This window comes from Megalops cyprinoides, chromosome 15 (assembly GCF_013368585.1).
Source record: "Megalops cyprinoides isolate fMegCyp1 chromosome 15, fMegCyp1.pri, whole genome shotgun sequence".
Classification (NCBI taxonomy): domain Eukaryota; kingdom Metazoa; phylum Chordata; class Actinopteri; order Elopiformes; family Megalopidae; genus Megalops; species Megalops cyprinoides.
The window spans coordinates 12874677-12887494 of record NC_050597.1 but is presented as its reverse complement, the minus strand read 5'-3'; the positions used below and the strand labels follow the sequence as shown (position 1 = coordinate 12887494).

The 12818-nt window shown below is 43.3% G+C and overlaps 1 protein-coding gene across 1 annotated transcript in view; it reads left to right on the top strand.

Moving 5' to 3' along the window:
* Positions 1 to 3640, top strand: part of LOC118790326 — a 47264-nt gene extending 43624 nt beyond the window's left edge. The window contains exons 30-33 of the mRNA XM_036547235.1: positions 33 to 96; positions 693 to 895; positions 1276 to 1407; positions 1862 to 3640. Of these exons, the coding sequence (XP_036403128.1) occupies positions 33 to 96; positions 693 to 895; positions 1276 to 1407; positions 1862 to 2115 (653 nt within the window). The 3' untranslated portion in view covers positions 2116 to 3640. The remainder of the gene's footprint in view (positions 1 to 32; positions 97 to 692; positions 896 to 1275; positions 1408 to 1861) is intronic.
* The last annotated feature ends 9178 nt before the right edge of the window (positions 3641 to 12818 follow it).

The window sequence follows — 12818 nt, the reverse complement described above, 5'->3', positions numbered from 1 at the left end:
CATGTATGTGTATGTGTTTGTTTTCTCTACAGAATTCAGTGAGTCAGATCTTTCCAGGTCTCTCCCAGGACCATGTGCACAGGAGGCCCTCACAATGTAAGAGCCACTGTCCAGCTCCTTCTCACACTGATAGCACACACACACACACATAACATAAAACATCATCAAGTCATATACATTTCTACATACTGTGACCTGTAACTATCCCATCTATACAAAATACAAAATCAACCATCTGTGTTCTGCATTCCTGGCTGCTGTTGATGCCTGTAGTTCATTTGATATCCACAAGAGGGGGGAAGAGCTTCATATTTTTATATACAATGAGAGACTTGAATCTTTACATTACATTATTGAATTGATTACATTACATTATTGTTGTTTAACAGATGCTCTTATGCAGAGCATCTTACATAGGTTACCATTTTTACGTGTCATCTATTTATAGAGCTGAAGCAATTCTGGGTTAGGTACCTTGCCAAAGAGTACCGCAGCAGTGCCCCAGCAGGGAATCAAACCAGTGACCTTTTGGTTGCAAGCCCTGCTCATCACCACTATACTGCACTGGCACCCTTGCATCAAGATTCCAAACCTGCAACATGCAACATACAATATTTAGTTGCACATTATCACACTCATGTTTTAAGTAAGACTTAAGCACAAATTTTCTGTACTCTCTCTCCCCCTGTCAGTGCTGACTGCCACTGTGGGACCAAATGCCACTGCCGTTCTGGGGAAGCTGTCACATCACCTCTTTCAGGACGCAGTCAGACAGGCACAGCCAAAGCTAAAGAGATTGTGGTCCTGACCAGAGACAGCACACAGATCCCACAGTGGCACCATGGGAACTTGGAGGACCTTTCTCCAGCCTTATCTTCAGATGCAGGTCATTGTGGTAAGGGCCCCAGACAACACAGCAATATATACCCAAGCATTCCAGTCATTAAAAAAAGCCATGACATCTGCATCTGTGGCACTGTAGTCAGTAGTCTCAGGCATTCAGAATTTTATTTGTAATTTTTTCACATTAATCCATTCTTAATATATACTGCAAGAAGCATTATTAACAACAAACCAACTAGGTACAATACACAGTAAAATGACACAGTATAGAATGAGAGGTTAATCTCTGTGGGATTAAGAGGGCCAATTCCTGCATGAGCCTCAGTGCTCTGCATCCTGTGGAGGTGCTGGAAAGGAGACCCACAGTAAGCCCTCTCATCTGAGCAGCTCCTCAAGAGCACTGAGTCATGCCATGTCTGCCTTCCTCTGCAGAAGACTACTACAGCTCCCTGCGGCAGGCCATGAAGCAGAGGCTGTCCCAGAGGCCACTGGGGCTGCCCCTGCACGCCTCCAGCAGTCAGGAATCTCCCAGCAGCAAGCGCCGCTCACACTCCTTTACCTCAGGTACCCCCCACCCCCACCTTACCTCCCACCTCACCTCATGTCTGCCACAGTCAGAGCAGCCACACTGAGTGCTATTGAGCTCAAGGAAACACTGTTAACAAAGACTGTGTGTGTATTTTACCCAAAGGGTAAAACTACCAGGTGTGTAGTGATGGGTTGCACTGCAGGATGCAAAAAAAAAAAAAAAAAAAGTGAAACAATTGTGGGGTTGGATTTGGGAACGTGCAACGCAGATGTGCTATCAGTTATCAGACACATGTCAATGAGTCAGCGTCTTACCAATGCTAAGCTTTTAAGTCTGAATCAGGGGCCGTTGATGGCCACACTTTAAATGAAGAGTTTGTGTTTACTTTACAGTTGCCTGGGGAACTGATGGATTTTTACACTGTTGTGAGCTCAGGATGATGTGCAGAGAGATCATTTTAATCAGGTGTTCTCTGTCTGTCGTCTTCAGCCACGTACCAGAAGATCACACCTGTACCTCTGCTGCCTGGAGGCCACGAGGGAGGCTCAAGCTATTCTGTGACTCTGGTCATTGGAGATCAGCTCTCTGAAGCCACGCCCGCCAGCAGCAGCTCAGAGTCAGCAAGGCTGATTGGCTGGCGGCAACAGCCCTTCCCAGATATGCCTTTTGAGAGGAGCTACGCCAGCCTCCCCAGGCCCCGGAACAAATCCGTCTTCAAGAAGTTTTTCGGGAAGAAGGAGTGATTTGTGACTGAACACGTGACCTCTGACCTCTGAGAGGAAAGCCGTTCAACATCACTCTCACAGCTCCTGTGTGCAGGGCACATTGTATTCCAAGACATTTTTTGTTGCATATTTATGAACACATTCATCTTGTTATTGCTTTGTGTATTTCAGCAGTTAAATTTATCATTCCCACAGAAATGACTCCTCATTGGTCATTCCTTTTTATTCTAATCTCTGAAACTCACTGGTTGAACCTTCCAGGTGAAAATTCCCTTTAGTTGTATTTCAGCAAAGATTACCATTCTTCAAGAAATTCAAGAATATCTACAAATAAATGTTTGGGGATTGTGAATTTGATTAAATTATTTATTTCCATAAAAATAAGAGCCATATATGAATATTGCTGAAGATAAAATAAAGGTTTGAATGCTCTATGTGTTTTCCCCCCATGCCTAAACCATTGTAGAAAACCCATCTGACATCATTTTTAAGTGTCCTTATTTATGACCCTGTTTGTTTGATTGATACTTGTTGCTGTGTACTGTGCAGTTAAATTATAACAGATATCAGAATTTATGACACCTAACGGTCCATTTCATATTTCACTCAAGTCTTTATTCCATGAATTGGTCTTTGTGTTGCATTAGTATTGACTTGCTGTGGCTTGCTGAATTGCTTTTAAATGACTAGAGCGCATTGACTCTGATAGTTCTCATTCATCATCTCTTGTTCACAAGCAACACAACTAACCTGCTCTGCGAGAATCAATTACAGGTAATTCCATGCTATGTGTACCCTCACATAAAGATAGTTTCTTCCATTCTGAGAGAGGTCTTGTTTTCAGACCAGATCAAGAACCGTAAGCCTACCCACAACCCTAAACCACAGATGGACTAGTTTTTCCCCTTATCATGATCTTGATGTAGTGTGAACACAATTATAGCATTTACATAAGCTATGCATGCCCAGTAGTCTGTGGTATGTGTGGTAAGTGCCCATGACAGGAGCTCAGTCTCTGCCCTGCAGCCATTCCCCTCAACAGGACATATGGTGGCTGCCATAATGAGGAGGTGACCTCCAAGATGTTACATTTCTGCTTTATACTGGAGCTCTGAAGCTCCAGGACATTTCAGATAATAATCAAACCATCTCCCATCTCCTGTCAACACCTGGACACCCTGCACATTTATTCAAATGTCAAAAGCAATTACTTTTCTTACTGAGTAAATTCACTCCATGTCAGGATTTCTACTTCTTAAAACTGTACTAAAAGCCATTGACACTTTTTGTTTGTAGTTCACATGTAGTGTCCTTTCCTTTGAGCGTGACAGCATACCAAACTATAGAGATCAGATATGAGGGAAAGACATTTGCATTTTAGGTCTTTAGGTTTTGAAACAGACTTAATACTTTTTTTATCACAAAAACACTTGCAGCATTAACATTTGTGGTAAGTTCAGACCTATCTATGTTCAATAAGATAAAAGAAGCTTACATATGCCACAAACCTGAAATTTACTGTCACTTTCCAAGATATCACAATTACCCCAGCAGTTTGAAACTGCTCTTTTTGTTTGTTGTAATAATGTTAACTTCAATAACTGTAAAACTAATATTTTTAATAAATAATTTTAAAAAACTGTGGAGAGGAATTCATTATTTATACTGTTTAGCGGAGTATGAGAGTATGATTTTCATAAGATGTCACACTTTTGTGCTGTATATATATGTATATATTCCTGAATTTTTTTATTGGGGGTTGCTGACATTCATACTCAGACAGACAAATCATCTCCCTCCTGAAGCCTGAGGCTGTTTCATTTGCTGTTCAGTCTGGGTGAATGAGCACGGCTTCCTATCTGCAGACAGGCTTTCAAAGATGCGCATCATTCTGCACCCCTGTCATCTCTGCACCATGAACCAGGAAACAGGAAACAGGTCTGTTGTTGGGATCACAACATGCCAACAAGCGGCTGTTATAATGGAGACTAAATCAAGGGAAACAAGACGGATCCAGATGTCAACAAGGACATCAGGGGCTATTTTTGCATGTAAAAACCAACGCAGGTCAAAGCGAGATCTCCAGATAACACTGATCCCTTAAGGTATTTAGGGCTGATGTGTGTCTGACCTCGGTAGCCACGTAAACAGATGCAGTAAACAGATGCAGTATGTTGTTATTAAGGGGAGGGGACGCTTGCTGGTCAAACATCATGCTCCATATCAGCTCAACGCAAACAAAATCAAACACAAACAAGCATCATTTGAACAGTCCAAGATTAGACTACATGTGCAGGAGAAAGGAAAAAAAGAGGCTTGATGACAAAAAAAAACAATGCCGTTGGTTCCTTTGTGTCAATAAAGGATTAAGAAACAGATTGCATATTTATGTGTGCTATACATGAAGAGTGGGCCAATTATAGCCTGCAATATGTCACTAGCCCTTGGCAGAGCACCAGTCCTCACACACATCATTCCATCTACTGTACCAGACAGAAGCAATCAATACACTGTCCCCCCAGCACCGGCACAGTAAACATGACCACCATCACACAGCGAGAGATCAGCAGACCATGTCACTGAGTTGGGGGACGGGTTAAGGGACCACCACAGAGCGGCTCCTCCTATAAATGCGAATCAGACCCATTTCCACTCCGGGTAATGAGGTGCTGTCAGCTGGCACTTAGGCTGTGAGTGCTGTCTGTGGCTGGAGCAGATGGTGATCAAATGGCCCCTTCAAGATGGCAAAACAAAAGTCTCCTTAATGCCTTATTTATATATTAACTTCCGTGTTACTTATTCTACTGACAAGAGACCAACCATAAACCTTATCTAGGTTATCTTATCTGTGTTTGTCATGGTCATGAAAAGATAACAACCATACAGCCAACAAATCTGTGGCAGGGAGACAGGATGACCACATTCTTAGGGGGGTTGTGTGCAGTTACCTTTCTCAGTCTTCATAAGTTAAAATACACACTTCCTTTCTCATGTGTTAAAGCTCTACCTGCTACAACACTGTCCACGGTCACTGAAATTATGCTGAAATGCTTTAAAAATGTTCCAATTAAGCTTTACAATCAGTCTCGTAACCTACAGTAGTTTCAAAAGGTCAACGTCAGTTTAGAATGCGAATTATGATAATATGAATTTCATGCATGACTGCAGGTCTAAATCCAAGTGTTTGTCTTCATGCACGGCACCCTGTCTGTCAGTCACCCAGTAATCATATGCACAAGGGTACCACCGTTCCTGCGTCCCCTGGGGTTCATAGCTCTGCCATTACTCATCTGACAGCAGCATCCAACTGAACAGAGAAGGAATGATCCTGAAGAGGAAAGTAGACCTCAGTCAAAAAACAACGGAGGGGGAACTTGGGTAGTTTGTTTTCATCTTGTAGAAAATCACTCAAGAATCACTTTTTTTTTAACCATATCTCTTGAGATTTGAGGGAAGTTTTAACACATTCTGCTTTCTCCCTTATTATCCTGAACACACTTCAAAATGCCTATAGTACTGAAAAAAAAACTCTCTCTTATCATCGATGGAATTTAAAAAAAAGACACAACCTACATTAATCATTACGTTTTGTGTGAAAGTTTGGCCACTCGTGCATAAGGGCGAGTCATGATCCTTAGTCAATGTGGGATGATTTAGGTAATGGCAAGGCAGAGGCCTTTTGGCTATTTTTTCCTCCAGTGACTTTCCCAAACCTGCCGGCTCTGGAGTGAAAGTCAGCTGCTATCTTCCTCCCTCTCACTTTCCGGGCAACTGTTTCAGCCTCGCCCTACGCAGTGTCCTTCTGTGACAGCGAACGGCTTGATTTCCACTCTCCTTGCAGGTTCCATTTGACTGTGCGATGGAAGATAGTCCTTTCTCAGCATGTCGCCAGGCCAGACACACTCCATTTTAATTTACCCGCGGGTGTAGGGGGTCTTGTGTTCTCCTATAGGTATATGCTGGTAATGTATTCATACCATTGGATGTCTAACAAGGTGTCCATTTATAGTCTGTGGGTTTGATCTGGGTTAGATAAAAGCAGCAACTGAATTTCTGATTTGTACAGCTCTGTTATTACAAGAAGTTTACCTTTCTCACATATTAATGATAATACATCTCTTACTAATAATTGATTAACTGTCAATTATTAATTAATGATTGATTATTAATTAGTAGTATTAATTATTAGTTATAATACAGCTCTCTTGCTTATTAATGAGTATATCTCTGTTGATCCCACCATCCTCATCCATAGCAAAACATTCTGGGATTCATTTTAGGTTTCACTCATTTATTTTCCTGCTTACTGCTGAAAAACCTGAGCACTTCATTAATTTACCACCAGTGGGCAGTTTGCATAGACCCTCCTCTGCCTGCAGAATAAGGGGCAGGAATTGTTTGCCCTTGCTGTCAAGTGAGGCTGTCAGAATCACAGAGGAGACATGTTTGTTCCTGAGACATTTTCAGTTGCCTTGGAGTCACTAACAACACCCTGCCAAAGTGCTTGCACCATCGATGTCTCAGCAATATGTGTGAAAATGACTGCACAGCAGTTCCTCTCAACAAATATTCAAGGGGTGTACACGAGTTACAGGATATATAATTTTGAATGCTCCAGTTGGTGAAAACAGCAAAAATACATATAAAAAACTGAACTCATCGTGTAACATTTGAGATTCTGAGAAAGCAGCTATAACGCTCCACCACAAGATGGCATTATAGCTATCCTTACTTTTACAACAAAGACAAAGACAAATTCTGTATTTCTGCCATCTTGACAATATGGCATAAATAAATACTGTTATCTTATTCGCAACAACTACCTGCCATTCATCATTAGATAAGCAATGAAATTTTAACAATTAAATTCTTGTAAATGGTTATGGATCCAACTTCTCCTCTCCTTTGCATACTAACAGGTTGTGATTGAATTATGTGTGTTGATTGCTCTGATAACTGATGCCAGGTCATGGTTTGAATCTCCCCTGTCACTCTAATCCCACAGGGGTTGTGACCTCCCCTGGGGTATGGCCAGCATGCCAGATTCACAGCCAGTGTGCAGCCACTGCTGCCTTTGGAGGCCCCCTTGTTTAAAGCGCTGTAAATGAGTCATAAGGAAAGAACATGTGGGCACTGATTGATTATGGGAAACTAGCAGACTTGATCCACAAAAGGGGCCTGTATTCAAAGCAGGCATCTTATCCCAAGGGTGACTAAGGGTGGAAGAGTGAAAAAAGAAGCACAACTTTGCCCCCTCGATTTGAAAATCGGCAGAAAATCGCAGAGGTCACAGCCTTTTCCTTGACGGCTGTGATTGATGCGAAGCGACAGATCTCATGTGTCATAGGTCTCAGGGCTGCGGGCTGAGCAGTGATCGATGAGTCCGCCTGGAGGGACAGAAATCCACACTTTGTCCCTCCCACCGAGACACAGTCTCAGCGGGATAAGTGTTGAGGGGCCTGAGGCCTGGGGGCCACAGTCATGCGCCAGTGTGGGCGTGCGCGTGAAGGTGTGTGTGTGTGTGTGTCCACCTCTCTGTGCCCGCAAGCTTGCATATGTACATTTGTCTGCCTGCAAATATGTGTACAGATGTGTGTGCCTCACTTGTAAGTCTCTTTGGATAAAAATGTCTGCCAGATGAATGCATGTAAATGTAATGTAAATGAGTGGATGTGTGGGTTTCTGTGCTTGCGTGCGTGTGTGCGTGCGTGTGTTTGCGGGAGAAGAAAAGAGGAGATTAAGATGAGCATCCTCCAGGTCTGAGGCGCTGTCATAAACACTCAGGGCACACTGACACTGATCAGAACACTACAGTGTCAGGAGGGGCGGATTTAAAGGGACGCAATGGCCTCCAGACATCCCTTCTGCTGCGTGTTTCTGATTACCGGCATCAAAGTTACAAGCTACGCAAGTCTTTGAGGGTAAGGAGCTCTCTAGGTTCGTTCATCCTCTCTGAGTTCAGAGAGAAAATAAGGATCTAGCTTCAGATGTTTTCTTTTATGTTCTGCTCAGAGCCACAAGGCTTCCTTACCTTTCTAAATGACAGCACTTGACATGCAATGCCCCCCAACAGATATGCAGCACAATTCATGTGGTTTGCAAGTACCACCATGACGTGTTTTTTTTGCGTTAAAAGCTGCAGTACAACTGGATATGACAGTAGTGTAGCTTAGCTCCCACGAGGGCTGTCGGCCTGGGCTCTGTTCCACCAAAGCACCCTTCTGACTGAATTCGGTATCTGCTGCAGCACGGAGCTCCCCCATTCTCCTCCCCACCCAGTCACACAATGTCTGATACCTGTGTCCTGTTCTGAAGGGGTTGGTGTAGAGTGAGGGGTGCTGTGTGACCCAGTGGGGGAGCTGTATCAACATGTTGTGTCTGATGTCGAGAGGCTTGATTATGCATGAGATCAGTATCAGACAGACAGTATCAGAGTTCATCTCTAATGTTAGAGAGAGCGCTGCTTCAGCAGGTTTCCACTTTGAGGGCCACAGAGGGTTAAACGCTGTTTAATAGCCACCTCAGTGTTCATTAATGGCTGTGAGTGGGAGAGGGGTGGGAATATAATCAATGTCTCACATCATGACCAAGCTGTCTGCTTCATTGTTCCGGGGAGGTTACACACCCAACTGCACAGCTGAACTGCCCCTCCCACAGTGACATACTGGTAATCACTTACGTTTAAAAGATACCAGACATGCACAGGAGTATTAGGAATTTTTTTTATTATTTTTTTCTCTCATAAAAGACACATGTGTAAGTGTGTCTTTACAAACACACAATGGATTTGGGTAAATCTACAATCCAGCTGGATGATGCAATATGAGTTGTATGAGCCTTTAACCCTCAACAACATTCTCTTCCCTGCTGTGTCACATGATCACAGTGCTGTTACTACCACCTTTTTCCTGTGCTATGATCAACACCCCGTTACTGCCCTCTATCTGAAACATGAAATATGTTCTGGGGGGGGCTCTAAAACTCAGTACCTCTGCAGAGACTGTACACTAGAAAACTCCATTGTAGTGCTGATCTATGATAATGCCTTCCAGTGGACCATAGGAAGGTGTGCTATGTGGAAGGTGATGGTTGCCATGGGATCTCGGCTGTTCTTTCCTGTAGCGACCTGTGCCTACTTCTAGGATGCCAGTCAAACCTTTACCTGCAGGAGCTCAAAATATAATTAAAAAGCTGCGCTGCTTTGAGGAGCGCACACCCTTGTCATCAGGCACACAGAAGAATTAAGAGGCGTTATTGCATCCCAGAGGGCCATGCATATTTAGGACTGTGCAAAGGACTCTAAAATTACATAAAGCAGAACCCAGCTGGCCCAGTTGCCACAAAGACACCTCTCCATCGATAATGAAGATGCAGCGAATTAGGCATGAGTGTCTCAGGTGCACAGCTACCTCTGGGTTCTTGGTTTCACAACTAGCCTCGCCTTCAGAGTGTTGACAGGGTCGGCTGACAGCTTAATCAAAGGTCAGATGCACTATCTCCATACTGTTCAAACAGAATTCACAATGAAATGACAATATGAGGGAAAACACATATTCACACACACACCACACACACACACACACACACACATAGGTTTAATCTCCTTGGGGAGAAACAGGAGTGCTATTGTTCGGGCAGAGGCCAATGCACACTTGGCCAATCTCCGTTCCACCCACACGTGTTTGACATCATCGTGACCGAGGGGTGTGCAATTGACCTTGGGAGTTGACTGGAGTAGCATCTGGCAAATTTGTCAGCAAACCATTCAGCTCATCCCCAGCCAGTTATTACTACTTCTGAATCACAACATAAACTGTTCACTCACCACACTGGCAAGCTGTTTCTGCAAGATCTGGGAGAAGGGCAATTACATGGCACTCCCTTTTGGCTAGAAGCAGACAGAAGAACCTTCCTCTCAGGAAACCCTGACAGCTTGGACTGGGTATGACCCCTCTCTGTGTTCTAGCTATTCAGCTGCACTGGGGGTTTGAGGTCAGACACAAACATGATTAAACATATGTTACTTACATCCTACTCAGTACAGGAGGCACTCTGCCATTGAAGAGAATGCAAAGATAGCATCAGATTTTGATGGACCTTGAAACCCAGAAATCTAACCCTAACCATAATCCCAGCCCCAGTTTTTAGAATGTTTTCTTTACATTCTTTTGGATCCAAATTCGTCAGGTGTCACCCCCTTCCCCCTCATTCCTCCCCAGAGCTGCAGACCGCGCAACCCTGAGAGTGATAACTGAGAGCATTACCTCATCTCACCGGTGCTCTGCGCTTTCAGACCTTCCAGTCTGTAAGCCTTGCGTTGCAATAATATTTCCATACAAAGGGATAAAGCGTGAAATTGGAGTCTGGCAGATTTGCACACACCCCCATGACATGGAAATAAAAGCACATTTAATGCCTTTCATTCATCTCATTCAATAAATACGCTTATCACAAAAACACTCAAAAGAATTGCCCCAGCTATGAATGTGCAGAAGTACATTAAGCACTCCTGGGATCTGGAGTCCCCCATTGACTATACCATCTGCAATTTAATGGCATCATTTGCATGGTGCATAATCCTCAGTGTTTCTCAGGGTGACGAAATCATGGTTAGGGCTGCAGTTAGAGCAGCCTGGAATGTTTTGCATAGAGATAAAGAAGACTTATCGAAATGACGACCACTTGCAGTTTCTGCAAAGCGGTTGGAGATATGATTAATCTGCTCTAATCCTGTGGGGAGGAGAGGGTTTCTAACCCAGACAGCAGTCCACCGTACAGGCTCACAAACTCTGATAAGAGGCGTTGTTGTTTGTAGTAGGTCTGAGTTTGGAGAAGTTTGTTCCAGATAAAAAGCAGGGAGGTGGTGCATCGCTTAGACACATCCATTTGCACATGCTGTTTCAAATTAACATGACGAATGCGGGCTCCTCTGTGAATGTCTGATTCCATCTAAAGAGTGTAAACAGTCCCCCACCAGCACTTTTACCGGCAGACCCACTTATTTTCACACTCTTTTCCTTTAGGTGGCAAGTGAGCTGAAAATGACTTGCTTTGCTATACTGTCTTCTTACAAACGCTGTTAGGCAACACAATCAAGGCAAGAGAGCATTAGAGGGGTTCAAATTTTTAGTGACAATCTGGCACACTTCTCTGATGTGGAGCCTTCTTAAGAGCTTTAATGGAATACCAGGCTTTTTTTTTAAATGAATACACCAAGTTGTTTTTATTCAACAGTCCTATGCCCCACTGAGTTTCGCTCTTCAATGTGAGAAAAGATTTTGCTTGTGGATAGCCAGCCCGATATGCAACACTGCCCATTGCAGTGGGTGAGATCTAGGCCGAGCTGGTACGGCTGCCAAGCCCTCTGGCCTCCAAGTCCTGTTACATAATCCATCTGTACTCCAGCACCAGGAACCTGGCAGGGTCCTGGAAAGGACAGAGCTAGGACATCCCATAGGTTCCTCTGAGGTGCTGTTTGGGCTGGTGCCTTGATTAACACACTTAGAGCTGCACAACACTCTACTGACCCCCACCTCTCCACACCAAACCAGTGTCTCCACACATCATCTTACAGCTAGAGCTGTGTGTCCAGATGCTTGTCATGATACAGTATATATCGGGATAAAAAGGCTGTGAGGTAAGTCATACTATTATGCACTGCATTTTCTACTGCAATCAGAATTTACTTCACCACACACAAACACGCTAACCCATGTGCATGTGGTTTTTATCACATACATACCATTAGTTTCTTTGTTTAAAAGCTGCAACTGGCAGACCTGTTTGCTTCTCTGTTCTTAGGATAAAAAAATGCAAATCAACAAAACTCAAAAAATGGGGTCACGTAACAGATACTGATATTGCAAGAAAGAAATTGGTATTGCTCAAACCCTACTCACCAAACATCTTAATATTAGAACGCATAAGTAAAATTTGTGTTTCCACATGCATCACCTTTGGCCTGTTAAATTATAGTTATATTATAATTTAACACAAGCACAGTTCTGTGGGGTAACAGAGGAGTGTGCGTGCTTGGTCTGTGCACATTAGTGAAGGCAGACAAAAGACAGCCGTGGATATTAGATCAGCTGGCACTATGGCACCCTGACACTGCATCAAGTCTGTTTTCTAAGCTTTTAAAGCAGGGTTGCATGATATGATTTCACGATCCCTGAGAGGTAAGATTAATCTCCCACTGCTGCCCGATAATGTATGCGGTTTAACAACATTGATGCCATGGCCTGGCCTTTATCAACCTCTGAGACATTTGCACTTTAAATACCATGAAAATGCATTAGAGAACAATGACAGCAGTACTGCGATAGATGGAACATGAAAGCATCTGATGTTGCTTCTAAATTGAAAAACTGTATGCAATTATCTCCCCGTGTTAGCGTGCCATTATCTACCGTATCATGTGATACTCTGTCTTTATGGTTATGGAGACCATAATGCTGCACGCTTGTTTTACACATTTTTTCCTATGAGTTGATTAATCGGTAATTCACTGGAATTATATACAACTGTTACATATTGCTATAATATGCTGGTATTATATCAACGGACTGATGGACTATCCCTGGTTGTAGCTTGCTAACAAGCTGGATGGTCTGATAATCTGAGCTAACCAATGTTAGCTATGACTTCAGAGATAACAGGGTGCTATCTTGTGAGTCTGTAAACTCCATTGCAAAGTTCATGTAAAAGAACAACATTTTCAA